This window comes from Mastigoproctus giganteus, chromosome 11, assembly GCF_048544385.1.
Source record: "Mastigoproctus giganteus isolate SK-2022 chromosome 11, ASM4854438v1, whole genome shotgun sequence".
Classification (NCBI taxonomy): Eukaryota; Metazoa; Arthropoda; class Arachnida; order Uropygi; family Thelyphonidae; genus Mastigoproctus; species Mastigoproctus giganteus.
Genome location: NC_143585.1, coordinates 5,077,491 through 5,101,363, shown reverse-complemented (window position 1 = coordinate 5,101,363; position 23,873 = coordinate 5,077,491). Strand labels below are relative to the sequence as shown.

The following is a 23,873-nucleotide window of genomic DNA, read 5'->3' as shown; positions in this document are numbered from 1 at the left end:
CATTGTCGAGGCCACGTTATGTCAAGGATCTGGGTATATTCTTACCACGTGTACGCCATATTCAAAAATTTCATTACTTCATACAGCATGTCCCACCCACTTTTTCTTACTATTGAATACACCATGAATTGTCAAACTAATAGAGCAAACTTATCTGCAAAAAGATCTAAACCTCCCAAGCACTTCCTAATTCATTTCACAAATATACGTGGTCTCAATTCTGACCTCGAAGATGTCCGTTTCCACTTGCAGTCTGCCAAACTCCATGCACTTTTTCTGACAGAATCTCAGTTATTGGTTGATTCAACTACTGCTCATCTCAGATGCCCAAATTATTCGCTGTATGATTCCTTTTGCCTCAAAGGTGGTACTTGTGCATATGTCCGTTCTGATATTCCCTGTCAGAGACTTGGCAATTTGGAATCTGCTCTCTTTGATCTTCTCTGGCTTAAAATCTCTCTACCTCATTGTGTCAAATTCATCTGTTGTCTCTACCGTTCTCCCAACTCCACTAATCACTTGGAGCTCTTTGACTTCCTCTCTTTGCAACTTGACTTTCTCCAGTCAAACTTTCCTAACAGTGAGGTAATTTTCCTTGGTGATTTTAATGTTCACAACTCCAGCTGGCTTCCGTTTTCTAGTCACACCGACCGAGCAGGTCGAGATGCTGAGGCTTTTGTAATTACTAATGACCTAGCACAGATTGTTCATTTACCTACAATGATTCATCTCTAACAGAGTCTCTCCACTCGCTTTCTCATAGACATACTGTTTCTGCCTCATGCCTCTTCTACAGATACTTCCATGGGCACTGTTCTTCTGAATTGGCTTCTATAATTCCCGCTCTCTCTTTCAAAACAGTCCAAACACGTGCCGCCACCAGCCAACATCCATTTACTGTCCAACTTCAAACCCACAGAACCAACTTTTCATCTTCCTCATTTATTCATTCAACTGCCGTTTTCTGGAACAGCCTTCCTTCATACGTATTTCCCGAAAATTACAATCTACAGACGTTCAAGTCCTATGTCAACAATATATTTTCTTTCGTCTTCTCAACCTCCAACCCAAGCATGGTACTAAGTACTATAGGTTCTAATAATTCTCATGTTTGGGGTTCACATAAAAAAAAAAAAAAAAGAGTCTAGTGACATGAGAGAATAGGAGCACTTAACCATATTGGCTGTAGCAAAATACTGTTACCCAGTGGCATATCCTGGTATCATCGTAAGGGAGGGCATGGTGACCAGGTCCAGGTATCATTTGCATGGTGACCAGGCTTTTGAGTTTTTCTTTAGAATGCCTCCTGCATTCTTTTTCTTTAATTTCAAATTTTTGATTAAGGGGGGCATGTTCCCTCTCTGCCACCCTTGAATATGCCCCTGCTGTTACCTGCATGTTGTGTGCCACAATCATTACATGTTCAAAGATTACTATCAGAAAGATCTCGATGCTGCTTCATTCTTTCCGACCTCAAAAACTGATTGCCATATATGCAAATGTGACCCTAATTCACAAAGGAGGATCAAAGGGCGACAAAAGTAATTATAGACCTGTTAGTTTAACTTCTGTTACAGGAAAATTAATGGAGGCCCTGGTTAAAGAAGCACTGCAGGATCATCTAGACAAGACTTCAGTTATAGCTCGGACACAGCATGGTTTTGTTAAGGGGAAAGTCTTTCCTGACCAATTTGATTGGATACTATGATGTGGTCACAAAGGAACTGGATGTAGGGAATAACTTTGATATCATATATTTGGATCTTAGAAAGGCTTTTGATACTGTTGCACATGGAAGACTGCTACACAAATTGGAGTAGTGTGACATTGGAGGCAAATTGCTGCTATGGATAAAGGGTTGGTTGAGGGGGAGAAGACAGAGGGTGGTAATCAATGGACACTGCTCATTGTGGACTAATGTTATTAGTGGAGTCCCTCAGGGTTCATTGTTGGGTCCATTGTTGTTTTCTGTATTTATAAATGATATTGATGATGGTATATCAAGCTTAATGTCCAAGTTAGCAGATGATATGAAGGTTGGCTGGGTTGCATTGGTTCACACCTGGGTGGTCATCCACATTGTGCTTGTGCATGGAGTTTATAACCAGGATTACTAACAGTCCCACCATCATGAAGGTGCAAGCAGAGGATTTGGCTGTCACAGACTGTCTGGAGTTCACCAAAATTGGGTCCACTTGACTTGAATGTCGCCCGAATATCAGTTCCATCAGTGTTTTAGGCTCCCAGGTGTAATGAATGTCTGGGACAACCTCAAGGACTTCCTTATGACACTCTCAAGAAAAAAACGAATATAAATATAATGCAAAATGAGTTCAGTAACAAGATCAATTAAAAACAATTAAAAAATTAATTGAAAAAATTTTTATGTAAATTTTGAAAAACGTAATTCAAAATTTATGTCAAAATTCTTCAAATTAATTTTTCAATTGATTTTATTACTGAACCCATCATGCATCAAATCCACGTTCATCTTAATTTCTGAAGAGTGTCATAAGGAAGTGTTCTACTTATCATATTGGGGTAAATTTCTATTATTCTTCTACAAATAGAAATACGGAAAGGACAATTATGATATTATTATTTAGACCGTTTGAATACGGGACACTATTTGACAGAACTAGTTGAATATGCTTGTGGCTGGCGTTGACTTTCCATTTCACAGATATGGATGACCCAAAGGAATGCTAACAAATTACAAGTATTCATAAAAAAAAAATACAGAAATCAGAGAAGTGAGAATACAGAAATTAGTCAGACAAGATATGTAAAGACTTCGGGAAAAGATGGAAGAGATGCCAATAAGAAATGAAATTATAAAAAGAAAGTGGATTAGTCTAGTGTGAAAACATCTATATAAATGGATCGCTCCAGATCATCCTGGAGAAGATCAGAAAAAAGAAATAAAGAGAAAGCACAGAGTCAAAGGGGAAGGCATGTCTGACCAGTTTGATTGGATACTATCATGTAGTCACAAAGGAACTGGATGCAAAGACTAATTTTGATATCATATATGTGGATCTTAGAAAGACTTTTGATATTGTTATACGTGGAAGACTGCTGCACAAATTGGAGCAGTGTGGCAATAGAGGCAAATTGCTGCTATGGAAAAAGAGATGGTTGAGTGGGAGAAGACAGAGAGTGGTAATCAATGGACACTGCTCTTTGTGGACTAATGTTATTAGTGAAGTCCTCCAGGTTCAGTGTTGGGTCCATTGTTGTTTTCTGTATTCATTAATGATAATGGTATATCAGGCTTAATGTCCAAGTTTGCAGCCGATATGAAGGTCAGCAGGGTTGTTAATGACACTAATGACAGTATACCGCTGCAACAGGATCTAAAAAAGTTGAGCAGATGGGCTGAGAGGTGGTAAATTAAGTTTAACACTGACAAATGTAAAGTATTAGATATGGGAAGCAGTAACCCCAGAGTAACGTATCAACTGTGTGGTATTATACTGACAGTGGTAGAGAGTGAAAAGGACCTGGGGGTAATTTTGCAGGCAGATATGAAGTTTTCTGAGCAGTGCAGACAGTCTGCAAAAGTAGCTCATGGTGTCTTGTCAGTGACATACAGGAATTTTTCTAGCAGGGATAAGGAGGTGATTATCCAGGAAATATGCCTCCTTATATAAGGCAATGGTCAGGCCAAACCTTCAGTACTGTATACAGGTCTGGAGGCCTCATTTTAAGAAGGATGTAGAGCTGTTGGAATGAGTACAGAGAAGGGCAACAAAATTAGTGAATGGAACAAATGGTTGTTCTCTTGAAGAAAGGCTTAAGTTTTGCAAATTATAGTGTCTGGAGACTAGATACCTGCAAGGTGATCTGATTGAGGTGTATAAAGCCTTAAATGGTTTGAGCATGCTCAATGCTGATGGGATTCTTCCTCTTGCTCAGAATAATCACCTGAGAGGGCATAAATTGAAATTGAGGATAGACAGTAGGATAGATGTGGTGAAGTTTGCCTTTAGTCAGTGGGTGGTTGATTGTTGGAACAAACTTCCATCTGTCATTGTCGAAGTTGATAGCTTAAACAGATCCAAGGCAGAAGTGGACAAACATTTGGAGCGAATGAATGGGTGAAATGAGAAGGGGGTGTTTTTTTTTTTTTTTGGCTGATGCTATATAAGCTTGCTTTCTTGCCTCATTTGCCCTTGCTAATATTAATTGGTCTGAGACATTATTTAAATTCTATACCATGGGACCAACTAATGATGTTACCAACAGCAAATTCAAAATTGGAAGAATTCAAATAATTAATTTTGGAAGCTACTAGGCTTTTCATACCAACAAAGAAATATTGTTCAAGATTTAGGCCTAAATGGATGTCAGATGAACTCATTAGACATGTGACAGAGAAGGAAAATGCATGGGATACATATAAATTAACATGTGACACAGAAGCCTGTGATAGATATAAGCTGGTCTGTAACCAAGTTACAAAGGAGGGTAGTCAGGCGAAGGCAGATTACGAGAAATCTTTGGCAAAGGATACAAAGAAAAAGAGCAAAGAGTTCTTTACTTATGTAAATTCTAGAAGGAAGGGGATGAATCAGATTGGTCCACTTGATATCATTGGTTCAACTGTTGGTGATCCTGCTCAGGTAGCTAACAAATTAAATGAATATTTTCCAAAGGAATGCTAACAAATTACAAGTATTCATAAAAAAAAAATACAGAAATCAGAAAAGTCATGCCAGAGGTGTATTCAACTCTGACAGTAAGCTGGATAATCTTGTAATAACTGAAAGTAAAGTGGAGGTTTGTTTGTTATTTGGTTTTTAGGAGCATTAGCAACTAAGGCCATATTGCTCTAGGGATATGCAGTGGTCATTCCTTGACTTTTCCGCCTCATTCCGTATTTGGTGGTCACGGGCTCGAACACCGGGCTAATCAAGAAAAGTGTGCTACGCACTGCTGCTTCTGCCCACCTGGCTACGGAGGCGCCTATAAAGTGGAGGAGAAATTGTTGAAGATAAACATAAGAAAGGCACCTGGGGTGGATGGAATCTATCCAGTTATATTTAAAGGCGGCAGCAAGGGAAGTAAGCAAACCCTTAGCCATAATTATGAGAGCTTCCCATGGGAGGTACCCATAGACTGGAGATGTGCAAATGTGAGCCCAATCTACAAAGGAGGATCAAAGGGAAACACAGGTAATTACATATCTGTTAGTTTAACTTCTGTTCCAGGGAAATTAATGGAGTCACTGGTTAAAGAAGCATTGCAGGATCATCTAGACAAGTCTTCAGTTATAGCTTGGACACGGCATGGGTTTGTTAAGAGGAAGTCTTGTCTGACTAATTTGATTGGATACTATGATGTAGTCACAAAGAACTGGATTCAAAGAATAACTTTGATATCATATATTTGGATCTTAGGAAGGCCTTTGATGCTGTTGCACATGGAAAACTGCTGCACAAGTTGGAGCAGTGTGGCATTGGAGAAAAATTGCTGCTATGGATAAAGGGATGGTTGAGTGGGAGAAGACAGAGAGTGGTAATCAATGGATACTGCTCTTTGTGGACTAATGTTATTATTGGAATCTCTCAGGGTTCAGTGTTTGGTCAATTGTTGTTTTCTGTATTTATAAATGAGATTGATGATGGTATATCAGGCTTAATGTCCGAGTTTGCAGACTATACAAAGGTTGGCAGGGTTGTTAATGACACTAATGACAGTACACTGCTGCAACAGGATCTAGAACATTTGAGCAGATGGGCTGAGAAGTGGCAAATGAAGTTTAACATTGACAAATGTAAAGTACTACATATGGGAAGCAGTAATCCCAGAGTAACTTGCTCTTATGAAGAAAGGCACTGTTTTGCATATTACAGTGTCTGGAGACTAGGTAACTGTAAGGTGATCTAATTGAGGTCTATAAAGCCTTGAATGGTTTGAGCATGCCCAATGCTGATGGGAGTCTTCCTCTTGCTCAGAATAATCACCTGAGATGGCATAAATTCAAATTGAGGAGAGACGGTTGTAGGATAGATGTGCGGAAGTTTGCCTTTAGCCAGCGGGTGGATGATTGCTGGAACAAACTTCCATCTGTCGTTGTAGAAGTTGATAGCTTAAATAGATTCAAGGCAGAACTTGACAAAAATTTGGAGCGTGGGGATGGGTGAAATAAGGGTTTTTTTTTTTGGCTGATGCTATATAAGCTTGCTTTCTTGAATCATGTGCCAATGCTAATGCTAATGAACCTTGAATCAACATCCAAGTATTGTAAAAGAGAATGGGCCTGTGGCACTGGTTTCCATGGTTTAGAAGAAGAAGAAAATATAGTAGAGGCAGTGGAAGCGGGGTAACTAAAAAAATTTAATAAGTTTTTAATACGACGAAGAAGTTTTTGTGGTAATGAATCCCTTCCTCAGCAAGAAAGGTATATACACACAGAAATGCAAACAAAACATAAAACTTTTCTTCAAACAGGCCTCTGAGGTTGGGTATATTCATACTGTAGTTTTTAGTGTTTTGCACCAACCTTGCGTAGAAATAAAAATAAAAACACCAAGGAAACTGAACTTTTGATAACTGTGTTTATAATAAATTACAATAACCTGTATTTACAATAAATTTAACTTTACAATAAACTATACATATGAATTATTAAAATCTGCTACATTACAATCAATAAAATGCATTAAAATATACTAGATTAAAAGCGATAAAAATCGTAGCTTTCAAAGGCTCCAGCCTTCTTCTTCAGCAGTGTTTTCTTGTTCTGCAGTACATCTTTAAATATCAGTAGGTTAATGGTACTCCTCACGTGTTTTCATTCACACGTGTTCCGTTCTCTTGCGTTGTGGAACCGGAAGTGGCTCGAGCGGAAGTCATACGGAACCGTTCATCCCTTCTGAGGATAGTGGTCTCAAAGATGGGATGAATCCGCGTACCTCTATCTCTATTAATGTTAATTGTAGAACAAATCCGCAAACTCTCGAGCCACTTACGGTCCCAGAACTTATGCGCCCGATCGGTGATGATCTCCCCAGACGATGCTATCATCACCGATCGGGCGCATAAGTTCTGGGACCGTAAGTGGCTCGAGAGTTTGCGGATTTGTTCTACAATTAACATTAATAGAGATAGAGGTACGCGGATTCATCCCATCTTTGAGACCACTATCCTCAGAAGGGATGAACGGTTCCGTATGACTTCCGCTCGAGCCACTTCCGGTTCCACAACGCAAGAGAACGGAACACGTGTGAATGAAAACACGTGAGGAGTACCATTAACCTACTGATATTTAAAGATGTACTGCAGAACAAGAAAACACCGCTGAAGAAGAAGGCTGGAGCCTTTGAAAGCTACGATTTTTATCGCTTTTAATCTAGTATATTTTAATGCATTTTATTGATTGTAATGTAGCAGATTTTAATAATTCATATGTATAGTTTATTGTAAAGTTAAATTTATTGTAAATACAGGTTATTGTAATTTATTATAAACACAGTTATCAAAAGTTCAGTTTCCTTGGTGTTTTTATTTTTATTTCTACGCAAGGTTGGTGCAAAACACTAAAAACTACAGTATAACATAAAACGTTAGGAATGGAATTAACTAAGCTAAATAGGCTGTGCGTGCTCAGATGACTGGAAGAATGCATACACCAACATGAGAGTGTTCAGTCACTTACTAGGCCAGATCAGATGATTGTTATTGGTACACAGCACGTATATGGGACTGCTGCCAGTGTTTGTCACGCTGACTCCAAATTTGGGTTTAGCCTTGTACCTCTACTGCGATTTAAAACTTTGTGACAGCTATATATATTTAGGGAGTGATAGGCGGTGATAGTGGCATTGAGATTGGTCGATCACCTCAATATCATGCCTAGGGTTGAGGTCATGCTGAGTTGACCAAAAATACTCTGCGATTGCAGAGTGCTCAGAGTCACCCAGGTGGATGGACCTGTCATATTCTGTGAGGTGATCCTGAAGATGTCGGGAGCTTTCCCCTACATAGCAGCTCCCACAATCGTAGAAAGTGATCCGGTATACAATACTGCTGCATAAGAGAGGGGGTGATGGGCGTTTTTTACTCTAGAGACTAGAGATCGTAAACTCCTACCAGGAAGTTGTATGCGTTTCACGTGGTTCTCATATAAGATCTTAGAAATCTGGTTTGAGGTGCCCGGATAATACGGCATATAAGCAGTAGGTACCGTGTCACTGTCGCAAGGGCCTCAGGTGAGCAATAAGCTCTTGTGCCTGTAGTAAGAACCTGTCTAACACATGGGCTGGGTATCCATAGTTGGTGAGGTCAGCTTTTGCTCTAGAAACCTCGGTATGTCTAGCTTCTTCTGAGTTGGAATGACTCCAAGCTCGAGAGAGAGAGAGAGAGAGAGAGAGAGAGAGAGAGAGAGAGAGAGAGAGAGAGAGAGAGAGAGAGAGAGAGTGTAGAGTGCGTGCAGAGCTGTTCAGGTGACAAGAGGCATGGGTTGACCTGAGAATTGCCCGCAGCACATTGGTTTCCGGTATACTGAAGTTTCCAGATGAGTGCCCACCCGCCTCACCAGGACATTTAGGAAAGGAAGGGTCCCATTCGCTTTAAGTTCTACAGTGGAATGGCTGAAGGGGATAGGGAGTTGAGGTACTCTAACAGCGGTGCATCCAAACCCTGGAGGATGATATAGTAAGTAGAATTAATTTGAATTTGATGCTTTATGCAAAAGTTCTTATCATTCTCCTCTGGTACTGTTTATCTGTGGCTCTGCCACCCAGTCGATTTTCTGCACATACTGTAGTTTGCAGTGGTGTTGTTCTTCATTCTTCCAGACAATTTTAACATTTTTTAATGTATTTAAATATTGTGGATTTCAGAATAATAACAAAATCATACCAGTTGATATGAGATAGTGAGCATATTATTGCATTTTTCAAAAAATTAACTGCCTTTTCAATAAAATTAACTATGAAAATTTAAAACAGATAGTAGAGTATGTATTATGATTGCCACGAATTAATGCTGCTGCTGCTGCTGAACATATTTTTTCTGTGGTGAATAAAATTTAGACTGCATAGCTGAAATGATTACCTGAAATTGTATCATCTGAAATGATGAAAAGTTATGACTTTCTGCTTTTTTAATGCAGAGTGATTTTTTTTTTTTTTTGCAATAAGTATATAACTACATCTTGCATATTGTTGTACAAAGAAAGAATACAGAGTTACTTTTTTTATTACAAGATAGATTTTTTTATCTAAAATATTTTAGTAGTTAATGTATGAGGTTTAACATATTCTGCTCTTTATTGGGTAAGTGCTTTATAATGGGATCTGATGTTATCGCCATTTTATAATTTTTTTTTTAAATATCATATTGTCCATTTATTTTATAACTTTTAAAACATTACTATATAAGATTAAGAACTTAGGATTGTTTCTATGCTTGGAATTGACTGTTATAAAATAAATTTATTTTATTTTATTGGCAGCAAGAAAGAAAGAAAGCAGACATCTCTAGATAAACCAAATGACAAGCTTATTCTAAAGAATGTTCCACTTCCCTCTCATATGGATTTTTCTGGTAATGAATATAATTTATTTTGTTTATTTATTTTTTTATTTTGTATATAATCAGACAAAAAGAATTTATGGCAGAAGGTTTGTAAAATTAGCATTAGCATTAGCATTAGCAGAGGCTAATGCTAATGCTAATGCTAATTTTACAAATTTCAGCATCAGCCAAAAAAAAAAAAAAAAACCACTCCCATTTCACCCCTCCGTTCGTTTGAAATACCTGTCCAGTTGAGCTTTAAATTTGTTTAGGCTATCAACTTCAACAACAAGTGATGGAAGTCGGTTCCACCAACCAACCACCCGCTGGCCAAAGGCAAATTTCCGCACATCTATCCGACATCCGTCCTTCCTCAATTTGAATTTATGCCCTCTGAGGTGATTATTCTGAGAAAGATGAAGAATCCCATTGGCATTGAGCATGCTCAAACCATTCAAAGCCTTATACACCTCTATCAGATCACCTCGCCGGTGCCTAGTCTCCAAACTCTGTAATTTGCAAAACTTAAGCCTTTCTTCGTAAGAGCAACCCTTTGTTCCATTTACTAATCTTGTCGCCCTTCTCTGTACCCGTTCCAGCAGCTCTACATCCTTCTTGAAATGAGGCCTCCAGACCTGTATACAGTACTCAAGATGTGGCCTTACCATTGCCTTATACAAGGGAATAATCACCTCCTTATCCCTGCTAGAAAAATTCCTATATATCATTGACAAGACACCATGAGCTACTCTTGCAGCTCGTCTGCATTGCTCAGAGAACTTCATATCTGCCTGCACAATTACCCCCAGGTCCTTTTCATTCTCCACCACTGTCAGTGTAGTACCGCAGAGTTGATACGTTGCTCTGGGGTTACTGTTTCCCATATGCAGCACTTTACATTTGTCGATGTTAAACCTCATTTGCCACCTCTCAGCCCATCTGTTCAACCTTTCCAGATCCTGTTGCAGCAGCATAGCGTCAGTATTGTCCTTAACGACCCTGCCAACCTTTGTATCATCTGCAAACTTGGACATTAAACTTGATATCCCATCATCAATATCATTCATAAACACCGAAAACAACAACGGACCCAACACTGAACCTTGAGGAACTCCACTAATAACATTAGTCCACGTTGAGCAGTGTCCATTGATTACCACTCTCTGTCTTCTGCCACTCAACCATCCCCTTATCCATAGCAGCAATTTGCCTCCAATGCCACACTGCTCCAATTTGTGCAGCAGTCTTCCATGTGCAACAGTATCAAAAGCCTTTCTAAGATCCAAATATATAATATCAAAGTTATTCCCTGCATCCAGTTCTTTTGTGACTACATCATAGTATCCAATCAAATTGGTCAGGCAAGACCTGCCCTTAACAAAACCATGCTGCGTCTGAGCTATAACTGAATTCTTGTCTAGATTATCCTGCAGTGCTTCTTTAACCAGTGCCTCCATTAATTTACCTGGAACAGAAGTTAAACTAACAGGTCTATAATTACTTGTGTCAGCCTTTGATCCTCCTTTGTGAATTGGGGTTACATTTGCACATCTCCAGTCTATGGGTACCTCCCCTGAGTCCAAAGAAGCTCTCATAATTATGGCTAGGGGTTTGCATACTTCCTTTGCTGCCTCCTTTAATATAACTGGATAGATCCCATCCACCCCAGGTGCCTTTTTTATGTTTATCCTCAACAATCTCTCCTCCACTTTCCTCTCAGTTATTACAAAATCATCCAGCTCACTGCCAATGTTTACTTTACCTACATCATTCTCCTTCCTGAATAACTCCTCATGCGTGAATGTAGATGCAAAATACTCGTTTAGATTGTTAGCCACCTGAGCAGGATCCTCAACTGTTGAACCATCAATATCCAGTGGACCAATCTGATTCATCCCTTTCCTTTTCGAGTTCAAGTATGTAAAGAACTCTTTTCTGTTTTTCTTTGCATCCTTTGCCAAGGATTTTTCATAGTCTGCCTTTGCCTGCCTAATCTCCTTTGTGACTTGGTTACAGACCAACTTATATCTATCATAGGCTTCCATGTCACCCATTAATTTGTATGTATCCCATGCATTTTTCTTCTCTGCCACATGTCTCATTAGTTCATCTGACAACCATTTAGGCCTAAACCTTGAACAATATTTCTTAGTTGGTATGTAAAGCCTGGTAGCCTCCAAGATTAGTTCCTTGAATGCTTCCCATTTTGAGTTTGCTGTTGGTAACATCATCAGTTGGTCCCACTGTATAGAATTTAAATACTGTCTCAGACCATCATAGTCGCCTTTACGAAAACAAAAACCCTTCCCTTTACCTCTGATGGTAGTTACCTCCTTGAGTAAATCCCACTTCAACACACTGTGATCACTGCCACCTAGTGGTTCATTTATCTGCAGGTTCTTAATGCATGAAGAATCACTACTGATAATCAGATCAAGAGTATTGCTCCCTCTTGTTGCCTCACGAACATGCTGATGTAGAAAACAATCATCCAATAAATCCACAAAAGCCTTGCTAGTGTGCGAGTGACCAACCCACAAATTCCAGTCAATATCTGGGAAATTAAAGTCCCCCATTATAAGACTCTCTGATTTACTGGCCCACTCTATTTCCCTGTAGAATATCTTATTATACTCATCAGAGTCATTAGGCCTATAGCACACTCCTACTCTCAATTTTGATTTCCCTATGCTTATGTCACACCAAACTGACTCGACACTGCCCTGTCCATCGATGTTGACTGGCTTCACTTCCTTGGACTTTATGTGTTTCTTAATTAATAGCATAACCCCTCCTCCCCTCCTGTCCTGTCTATCCTTTCTATACACATTGTATTCCCCAAATTCCAGTTCCGCATCTGTGTGACACCACGTCTCTGATATCCCAACAATATCTGCCTTTGATGTTTTGAGCAATACCTCAAATTCATCAAATTTATTTAACTGAACTTAAAATTTTTTGATTGAAACAAATCTTCTGCTACATGTTCATTTTTCAAATTAAAGTAGCGTACTCAGAGCTTGTTTAAGAGGCTAGCTATATAGGTTACTGATTAGGGTTGTGTAAGAGTGACAAATTTCATATTTAGGAAAAAACATTAAATGGGAGATTAGCCGAGCAAGTGAGAAAGAAAATTGAATTGCTCAAATAAATTTCTATTCTAATGATTATTGAAATATTGAAATAATAATTATTATTATTGTTAGTAGTAGTAATGGCAATAATGGCAAATGACACAATAAAGCAACCAGAAAAAAAAAAGAAACTTCCCACATCACCTTTCCATTCTCACCAATAGTTTGTCTAGTTCCTCATTGAATTTCTTCAAACTACTCACTTCCACAGCAGCAGATAGAAATTTATTTTGCCAATTAACAACCTTCAGACTAAAAGGGAGACTTCTGTATATCTGTCCTGCAACCATCCCTCCTAACTTTGAATTTATGCCCATTCATGTGTGTAGTTTTTTTTTTTTTTTTTTTTTTTTGTCTGATGCTATATAAGCTTGCTTTTTTGCATCATGTGCCTTTACTAATGCTAGTCTGAGCAAAAGGAAGAATGTCACTAGCAATGAACTTACTCAATTCATTTTAAGCTTTAAACACCTCTATCAGATTAACTTCCAGGTGCCTTATCTCCAGATGGTGAAATTTGCAGAACTGAATACTTTCTTGGTGAGAGAGTTTTTTGTTCCCCTCGCCATTCTTGCAGTCCTTCTTTGCACCCATTCTAGAAGATCTACATCTTTCTTAAAATGAGACCTCCAGACCTCTACTCAACACATAGCCTAATCATTGCCTTATACAGTAGAATAATCCCTTCCTTATCCCTGCTAGTAAAATTCCTGTATATCATTGACAAAACCTCATGAGCTGTCATGGCTGCCTGTCTTCACTGCTAAGAGAACTTCATATCTGACTGAATAATTACCCCCAGTTATAATTTTCCAAAACCCTGCATGTATTACCACATAGATGGTATGTAAATCTGAGATTATGGCTACCCGTGTGCTGTACCTTGAATTTGTCATTGCTGACCTTCAATTACCATTTCTCAGCCCATCTACCTAATTTTTCTGGATCTACTTGCAGTGGCATATATTGATTACCATCATAAACCACAATGCCAACCTTTGTATCATCTGCAAACTTGGACATTAAGCCTGATATACCTTCATCACTATCAATAATAAATATAGAAAACAACAATGGGCCTAGCACTGAACCATGTTATTAGTTGGGGACTCCACTAATAACATTTGTCCACAAAGAGCAGTGTTCATTGGTAACCAGTCTCTGTCTTCTCTCTGTCAAACATCCCTTTATCCATAGCAGTAACTTGCCTTTAATGCCACAGTACTCCACTTTGTACAACACTCTTTTATGTGTAACAGTATATAGTTCAGCTTTCCTGAAATCCAAGTCTATTATGTCAGAATTATTTTTTGCATCCATTTCCTTTGTTTCTGCATCACAATATCTGATTAAACTGGTCAGACAACATTTCCCACTTAACAAATCATGCTGTGACTGCATATAACGACCACATAGGGGAATGAGAAAAACAGTCATTATGTCGGAGGGACATTATATCGATCGTTCGTAAAATCAGCAATAAAACAAGTAACAGTTTGAAAATTTAATGTAATGCTACTAATACAATATAGTATAAACTTATTTATAATATATATTACAGTATTAAACAAGAAAATTATGATTTTAAATTTTACAATTGTTGTAGAGTGCAGTAAGGATACAATTAAATTGTAAATTTCACTACCTAGGCTATATACCTATTAACACATAACAAGAGAATTGTTTCACACTTTAAAATAATCTGTCAAAACACACTGTTTCAATGGTATAAAATGTTTTAAAAGAGAATTATAAAGGTGCGCAATAGCAGTTATTTCATTTTCACAGTTAGGCTGTGCTTGAAAAAAATCAACGTAAAAGTTCTAATTCTTGATGAGCATCTTTCCTGAAACCTTGTTCAACCACAGAATGTTCCTCATCTTCATCAACACAAATTTCAGAAGATTCCATTATGCCTGCAATGAGTTCCTCTTCACTCGTTCATATCCTGAAACATTCAATATCTGCATCCACTTCTGTGTAATCTTTGAAGTTTAATTTTCCTGTAAGTTTAGGTGATGACACACGGGCTCAAATATTTCTTTCCTATTATCAGACTGTTCTTTGCAATTAATAGAAGAAGAAGCATGCGAAACTTCGCACATTGCATCATTCAAGGCAGCAAATCCAGTATGTTTAACATTAGCATTAGTAGAGGCATATGATGCAAGAAAGCAAGCTTATGCAGCATCAGCCAAAAAAAAAAAAAAAAAACACTTCCATTTCACCCCTCCATTCGTACAAAATAGCTGTCCAGCTGAGCCTTAAATTTATTTAGGCTATCAACTTCCACAACAAGGGATGGAACCAACTACCCGCTGGCTAAAGCCAAATTTCCGCACATCTATCCTACATCTGTCTTTCCTCAATCTGAATTTATGCCCTCTCGGGTGATTATTCTGAGCAAGAGGAAGAATCTCATCAGCATTGAGCATGCTCAAACCATTCAAGACTTTATACACCTCTATCAGATCACCTCGCCTGTACCTAGTCTTCAGACACTGTATTTGCAAACCTTAAGCCTTTCTTCGTAAGAGCAACCCTTTGTTCCATTCACTAATCTTGTTGCCCTTCTCTGTACTCTTTCCAGCAGCTCTACATCCTTCTTGAAATGAGGCCTCCAGACCTGTATACAGTACTCAAGGTGTAGCCTGACCATTGCCTTATACAAGGAAATAATCACCTCCGTATCCCTGCTAGAAAAATTCCTGTATATCATTGACAAGACACAATGAGCTACTCTTGCAGCCTGTCTGCACTGCTCAGAGAACTTCATATCTGCCTGCGCAATTACCCCCAGATCCTTTTCATTCTCTACCATTGTCAGTGTAGTACCACAGAGTTTATACATTGCTCTGTCGTTGCTGTTTCCCATATGTAGTACTTTACATTCGTCAATGTTAAACTTCATTTGCTCAACCTTTCCAGATCCTGTTGCAGCAGCATAGTGTCAGCAGTGTCCTTAACAACCCTGCCAACCATTGTATCATCTGCAAACTTGGACATTAAGCTTGATATACCATCATTAATATCATTTATAAATACAGAAAACAATAATGGACCCAACACTGAACCCTCAGGGACTCCGCTAATAACATTAGTCCACAATGAGCAGTGTCCATTGATTACTACTCTCTGTCTTCTCCCACTCAACCATCCCTTTATCCGTAGCAGCAATTTGCCTCCAATGCCACACTGCTCCAATTTGTGCAGCAGTCTTCCATGTGAACAGAATCAAAAGCCTTTCTAAGATCCAAATATATAATATCAAAGTTATTCCCTGCATCCAGTTCTTTTGTGACTGCATCATAGTATCCAATCAAGTTGGTCAGGCAAGACTTTCACTTAACAAAACCATGCTGTGTCCGAGGTATAACTGAAGTCTTGTCTAGATGATCCTGCAGTGCTTCTTTAACCAATGCCTCCATTAATTTTCCTCGAACAGAAGTTAAACTCACAGGTCTATAATTACTTGTGTCAGCCTTTGATCCTCCTTTGTGAATTGGGGTCATATTTGCACATCTCCAGTCTGTGGGTACCTCCCTTGAGTCCAAGGAAGCTCTCATAATTATGGCTAAGGGTTTGCTTACTTCCTTTGCTGCCTGCCTCCTTTAATATAGCTGGATAGATCCCATCCACCCCAGGTGCCTTTCTTGTGTTTATCTTCAACAATTTCTCCTCCACTTTACTCTCAGTTATTACAAGATTATGCTTACTGCCAGAGGTGTATTAAACTCTCCTCAATGAATAACTCCTCATGTGTGAATGTCGATGCAAAATATTCATTTAGTTTGTTAGCTACCTGAGCAGGATCATCAACAGTTGAACCATCAATATCAAGTGGACCAATCTGATTCATCCCCTTCCTTCTAGAGTTTACATAAGTAAAGAACTCTTTGCTGTTTTTCTTTGCATCCTTTGCCAAAGATTTCTCATATTCTGCCTTTGCCTGCCTAAACTCCTTTGTAACTTGGTTACAGATCAACTTGTATCTCTCATAGGCTTCTGTGTCACGTGTTAATTTGTATGTATCCCATGCATTTTTCTTCTCTGTCATATATCTCTTTAGTTCATCTGACATCCATTTAGGCCTAAACCTTGACCAATATTTCTTAGTTGGTATGTAACGCCTAGTAGCTTCCAAGATAAGTTCTTTGAATGCTTCCCATTTTGAATTTGCTGTTGGTAACATCATCAGTTAACATCATCAGCTAACATCATCAGTTAGTCCCACTGTATAGAATTTAAATACTGTCTCAGACCATTGTAGTTGCCTTTATGAAAGCAAAAACCCTTCCGTTTACCCCTGATGGTAGTTACCTCTTTCAGTAAATCCCACTTGAGCACACTGCGATCACTGCCACCTAGTGATTCCTATATCTGCAGATTCTTGATTATCAGATCAAGAGTATTACTCCCTCTAGTTGCTTCCCGAACATGCTGATGTAGAAAACAATCATCCAATAAATCCACAAAAGCCTTGCTAGTGTGTGAGTGACCAACCCACAAATTCCAGTCAATATCTGGGAAATTAAAATCCCCCATTATAAGACTCTCTGATTTACTGGCCCATTCTATTTCCCCCTACAGTTTCTTATTATACTCAGCAGAGTCATTAGGCCTATAGCACACTCCTACTCTCAATTTTGATCTCCAAATGTTTATGTCACACCAAACTGACTCGACACGGCACTGTCCAGCGATGTCGACTGGCTTCATTTCCTTGGATTTTATGTGTTTCTTAACTAATAGCATAACCCCTCCTTCCTTCCTATCCTGTCTTTTCTTTCTGTGCACATTGTACTCCCCAAATTCGAGTTCTGCATTCCTTATATCTGTGTGACACCATGTCTTCGATATCCCAACAATATCTGTCTTTGATGTTTTGAGCAATACCTCAAATTCATCAAATTTATTTACCAAACTCCTAGCATTGGTGTACATGCAAGTATACATGCACCTGTTCCTATTCTTAGCTACCCTAACACAACCCATGTGTTTACTTGTACCGCAATGACTCCCAGCAGTCTCTGAAATATCCTGCATCTTGTTTTCCATGCTGCTGCTGCTCATTCCAATAGAAGCTGTGCAAGAATCACTTTCACCTCTGCCAGTGGCTACTGTTAATCTATTAGTCCTTGTATGCCCCCAAGCTAGCAGTTTTCCTACCCACCTAACACTGCCTCAATAGCATCAGCAAATATTCTTGCACTTTTTCTATTTAAGTGTATCTCATCCCTGTAGAAGCAGTCTCTCCTGTTAACAAGTACAGACCAGGCTGAAAAAAATTCTACCCCTTCAGCCTTGCACAGTCTTTCCAGGGCCGAATTGATTGACAAGGTTCTCATCATATACTCATCATATCGTGTCTAGGCAGAATTGCAGACGCTTTCAAATTCAACCCTAATTCACGGTTTTTTTTCACTAGTGACCTGTGCTTGTTAAGTAATTCTGCCGGTCTCCTACTCTTAATATCATTAGTGCCAACATGTACAACTATATCACCTTTTGTGCCCTTATAAGATGATATCCGCTCTACAACATCATCAGCCTTTGCCCCTGGCAGACATAGCCTGGTCCTGTTCCACCTATCCTTTTTAGAAAGCATGTCCCCCGTTTCCCTGACAATAGAGTCACCAACAAATACTAGTTCCTGTGGACCAGTGCATTCTGCCTTGGGGGTTGCTGCTGTGCTGCGTGATGACCAAGTGGAAGCTCTGGCATTGATGTGGGCAGCTGAGAGCTTGATGGGCCCCTCAGTTTAGATCCTTCGAGGGCATCCACTCTGTCCTTCAAGCTCTCATATAGGCCGATAATAACGCTGAGTTGTTGCCTGATTTCGTTACACTCCTCGCTTCGCGCACACACACAAAGACACCCCCATGGCAATATCATGTCCCGTACCCAATTGTTCCACTAACATCATGCAAGCAGTGCATTTTAAAAGGCTGTGATTCAGAGGGCAACTGCCCCCCTCAGTTCTCCCCTGAGTCACAGCACTCCCATTAGCTTGAGCCTTTTGCTTTGCTGCTCTGGTCAGAGTCATGATTTCGATTTAAATGTCAGTAAAATTGCAATTTCAGAACAAAATTATAACCCTAAACTTGTATCCCAACACAGTTATAACACTATATATATTTTTTAGTATCGAGTATTATCTACGAGTTCAGTTTATATAACTTCCGTATCAAGTTATGTGTTAATTAATAATGTTATGTTTGTAATCTAAATCGTTATATGTATTTAGTTAAAAGTACAATTTAATTGACAATGAAGTTTAACAAGATTGATAGATTTTACAGATTAATTGACAGTATTTTATACTATATTAACAATACTATACATAAGTGACAATACTATACTAACGCTATCTAGTTCGGGATATAACGTTGGGTCGTATAACAATGGTGGCAAGTTACGAACAGTAAATCTGTGGACACTTAAGTATTAATTAACTTCCAAATCTCACTGTCTCAATTGAGAATAAACTAAGGATCCTGACTAGGTCTATAAGCTACTTATAGAAAATAATTTGATGTAACAATCGGTCAATAAAGCGGCTAAATATGGCTAAAAAACTTCTTGTTCAGGGGAGCTGCAACTTGTAACATGTGGATTTGATACCCTTACCAATACTTTTATGCAATTACATTGCCAAGTAGAGAATAAATACACCAGATTAATCAGAAAATCACAAAATCATGCTATACTACTAAATTTAAATCAAAAGTTTTAGAAAAACAATAATTTCAAATCAATAAATAAGAAAATCCACTTAGCGGCTTTGAACACTTCTGACTCCCAGCATCCTCATAAATAATTATGATGTGCCCTTGCTAGTGCTAAAAACTTCCACAACAACAGATGGAAGTTTGTTCCAACAATTATTCACTCTCTGGCTAGAGGCAAATTTCTGCAGATCTGTTCTGCAACCATCGTTCTTCAATTTGAATTTATACTTCCTCAAGTGTGTAATTTGAGGCTGTTGCAGACATTCTATCAGATATGCCGAGGAGTTTAAAATACTGATGGAATTGATATTTGTGTGACACTCGAGTCAAGTGGACCCAATTTTGGCAAAGTCTGTTTGCTCTGTTGCAGCTAAATCCTCTGCTTACACCTTAACAATTGTGGGACTGTTAGTAACCTTGGGTATAACCTCCAGGGTGTGAACCAACGTAATCAGGGGTCAAGGTGTGGTGCCCACACCACATGGAGGAATGCCACCCTTCTGTGTTAACAACAATACTAGGTGGTAGATAACTCTCATCAACCAGTGTAATACTACCACTTTGCTTATTAGAGGCTTGAAGTAGTGAAACTCATGTTTTGTAACCGTAAAAAAGTTCCAGGAAACCCTCACCATCTCTTTCATCAGGCAGTATGATTGATGTCTTTTGAAGTTATGTTGGACATCATGGCAAGATCCAATCTTCCTTACATTTCAAGAGTACAGCTCTAAAATGGTGTTCACAGATAATATGAAATTTGGCAGGGTTGTTAATGGCAGCAATGATAATATACTACTGCAACAGGATCTAGAAAAGTTGAGCAGATGGGCTGAGAGGTGGCAACTGAAGTTTAACATTGACAAATGTAAAGTACTGTTAACTTTTACAAATGTAAAGTACTGTATATGGGTAGCAGTAATCCCAGAGTAATGTACCAACTGTGTAGTACAACACTCAGGCTAGTATAGAATGAAAAGGACCTGGGGTAATTGTGCAGTCAGATATGAAATTTTTTGATCAGTGCAGATAGGCTTCAAGAGTAGCTCATAGTGTCTTGTCAATGATATACAGAAATTTTGCTAGCAGGGATGAGGTTATTGTGCCCTTTGTATAAGGCAGTGGTCAGGCCACATCCTCAGTACTGAATACTGGTCTGGAGGCCTCATTTTAGGAAGGATGTAGAGCTGGTGGAACGAGTACAGAGAAGGGCAGTGAGATTGGTGAGTGGAACAAAAGGTTGATGTTGCCAAGAAACTCTTAAGTTCTGCAAATTGCAGTGTCTGGAGACTAGGCACCTGCAAGGTGATCTTATTGAGGTGTATAAGCCTTGAATGGTTTGAGCAAGCTCAGTGCTTATGGGATTCTTCCCTTTGCTCACATTACTTACCTGAGGGGATGTAAATTCAATTGAGGGAATGGCAATTGTAGAATAGATGTGCGAAATTTGCCTTTAGCCAGTGGATGGTTGATAATTGGAACAAACTTCCATCCGTTGTAGTGGAGGTTGAAAACATAAGTTCAAGTCAGAACTAGACAAGCATTTGGAGTGAATGGACGGGTGAAATGGGAAGGTTTTTTTTTTTTTTTTTTTTAACTGATGCTATATAACAGTGGTCTGCTAACTTTCAACATCTATGGAACCTTTGTATAAGGTTCCATAGATGTCTCTAAATATTATTTCTATGGAATCCCACTCAGTTAATACATGTTTTAGGTACATAAATGACTTAAAAATTTTAGAATCATAATATGTACTTTACTAAATTATTAATTATTATTATAATGGTGAGGAGAAGGAGTGGAAAGGGTCTGTATGGTGACAACAACTGAGCCTGCATAAAAGCCAACTAGAAACAATAGGATAAAAATTAACCCTTCAATATATTCATTCAATGTAATAATTGGCAATATAGAATACAAAATCAATAAACAATGATGATTATATGACCCCTACTGGAAACTGTAAAATTTTTATTACCATCTAAATTTAGTAATTGGTCGTTGTTCATGACAATATACTCAAATTAATGGCTTGGATGTGCTTGCATTTTTTTGGCAAAGATTATCAAAATTTTGGAGTTATTGAAATTATTTGTACCTACCATTGAGTTATGTACAATTCAACGGTCATTGAGGTTATATATACCTACCATTTGCAAAATTCAGTTTGCCAATTTCCATATAAATACACTTTTTTCACAGTCAACAGCACAAAATTGTCTATATGCATCAGAAAACCATAATAATACTCAACTCGAATCAAGAAATGCACTATATTTCTACAGTTGTTTGGAATACAGCCACAGGCAAAGTAACAGTAAGCAGTAGTGGAATGCTTCCAATTAAGGGTCCCTGTAATAAGTAATTTTTTTAGAAAACAAATAACTCTTTAAAATTATGTTGTGAAAATTTTTGTTGTTATGATATGTTCATTTTTTACTCAAGTGTAAGTGTTATTTTAATAAATTTTTAAATAATATAATTATGAAAAAAATGAAAATTATAATTTTTGCGAAACTTCCGAAAATGTCTTCCAGAACCCCAGGGTTCCGTGGAACCCAGTTTGAATATCACTGCTATACAGGGTGTTTCAAAAGTGATGGTCAATAATTTAAAGGTGAACTTTACCGACTACAATATGCAAAAAAAAAAGCCTAGTAAACATGAGTTCTTAAGTGAATCGTTTTTGAGATATTGCACATTACTAGTTGGGACCCACCACTTATAAGGCAAACTGTACAGAGTTGGGATCCACTGACTTGTTTGTTTAGGTTAGGTTATGATCTTCTCTTCCTTTCCCCTCTCTCAATGCTCTGAGATGTAGCAGGCATACTAGTACTTGTCAAAGGATAGTCAACATGGAAAGAGGTTACAGCAACAAAGAGTATGCAGACATGCACTTCATGTATGGGGCGCCTCATGTATGAAGCTTGTGCTATGCACTGCTTCTCCTGCCCACCTGGCTAGGTGGGCAGGAGCAGCAGTGCATAGCACACGCTTCTTGATTAGACCGGGGGTTTGAGCCCGTGACCACTAAATGCGGAGGATGCGAAAAGGTCAGGGAATGACCACCACATATCCCCGGAGCAATATGGCCTTAGTTGCTAATGCTCCTAAAAACCAAATAACAAACAAACAAACAAACTTCATGTATGGTAAAGCTAACGGCATTGCACTCGAGGCTGCATGTTTGTACCAAGAAGCATTTCCCGCTGAAGGCAGCCCAACAGCCACACATTCATCAGTGTACATCAATGCCTTAGAGAACATGGGTGCTTCACACACAGAGTACGAGAAGGAGGCCCAGAAGCATAACACCTGATATTGAGGAAAGAGTGTTAGAAAGAATAGAACAAAATCCAGGAATTTCGACATTGAGGGTTGCTCTGCAAGAGCGTGTGCTGAGCCATAGCAGTGTGTGGCGAATTTTACATCGCCAATTACTGTACCCCTACCATATCCAGCATGTACAAATTCTCAGCAATACAGACTACCCTCCCAGAGTGAACTACTGCCAGTGAATGCAACAACAGTGTCCTGAAGCCCCAATTTTTAAACAGCATTTTGTTCACTGTTGAAGCTGGGTTTACTTATGATGGTATTTTTAATTTTCATAACTGTCACGTTTGGTCTGACGAATATCCTAATGCAATTCACGAGTCAAAGACGTCAGCAACGTTTCTCGTTGAATGTCTGGGCAGGACTACTGGGAGACTGTCTAATTGAACCACACTTTCTGCCAAACAGATTAACAGGAGAGCTGTACCTTCAGAATGTTTTTTCAAACCTCCTTGATGATGATAATGTTCCACTTCAGCAATGCCAGAACAGGAGGGAGTATATGATGAGAGCCTTGTCGATCAATTCGGCCCTGGAGGGATTGTGCAAGGCTCAAGGGGTAGAACTTGTACTTGAACAAGGGGTAGGACTGTACTTGTTAACAGGAGAGATTGCTTCTACAGGGATGGGATACACTTAAATAGAAAGGGTGCAAGAATTTTTGCTGATGCTGTCAGAGCAGTGTTAGGTGGTGAGGCAGTGTTAGGAATACTGCTAGTTGGGGGGGATACAAGGACTAATAGATTAACAGTAGCCACTGGCAGAGGTGGAAGTGATTCTTGCACTGCTTCTATTGAAATGAGCAGAAGCCTGAAAAACAAGATGCAGGATATTTCAGAGACTGCTGGGAGTCATTGCGGTACAAGTAAACACATGGGTTGTGTTAGGGTAGCTAAGAATAGAAACAGGTGCATGTATACCGGCGTGTACACCAATGCTAGGAGTTTGGTAAATAAATTTGATGAATTTGTGGTATTGCTCAAAACATCAAAGGCAGATATTGTTGGGATATCAGAGACGTGGTCTCACACAGATATAAGTAATGCGGAACTGGAATTTGGGGAATACAATGTGTATAGAAAGGATAGACAGGACAGGAGGGGAGGAGAGGTTATGCTATTAGTTAAGAAACACATAAAGTCCA

At 38.8% G+C, this 23,873-nt stretch overlaps 1 protein-coding gene across 1 annotated transcript in view; it reads left to right on the top strand.

The window, feature by feature from the left end:
- The window catches only part of Spag1 (Spag1 axonemal dynein assembly factor), a 213,942-nt gene that overhangs the window by 98,483 nt on the left and 91,586 nt on the right, over positions 1–23,873 (top strand). Inside the window, exon 5 of the mRNA XM_090385194.1 lies at positions 9,464–9,555. Coding sequence (XP_090241320.1) covers positions 9,464–9,555 — 92 coding nt within the window. The remainder of the gene's footprint in view (positions 1–9,463; positions 9,556–23,873) is intronic.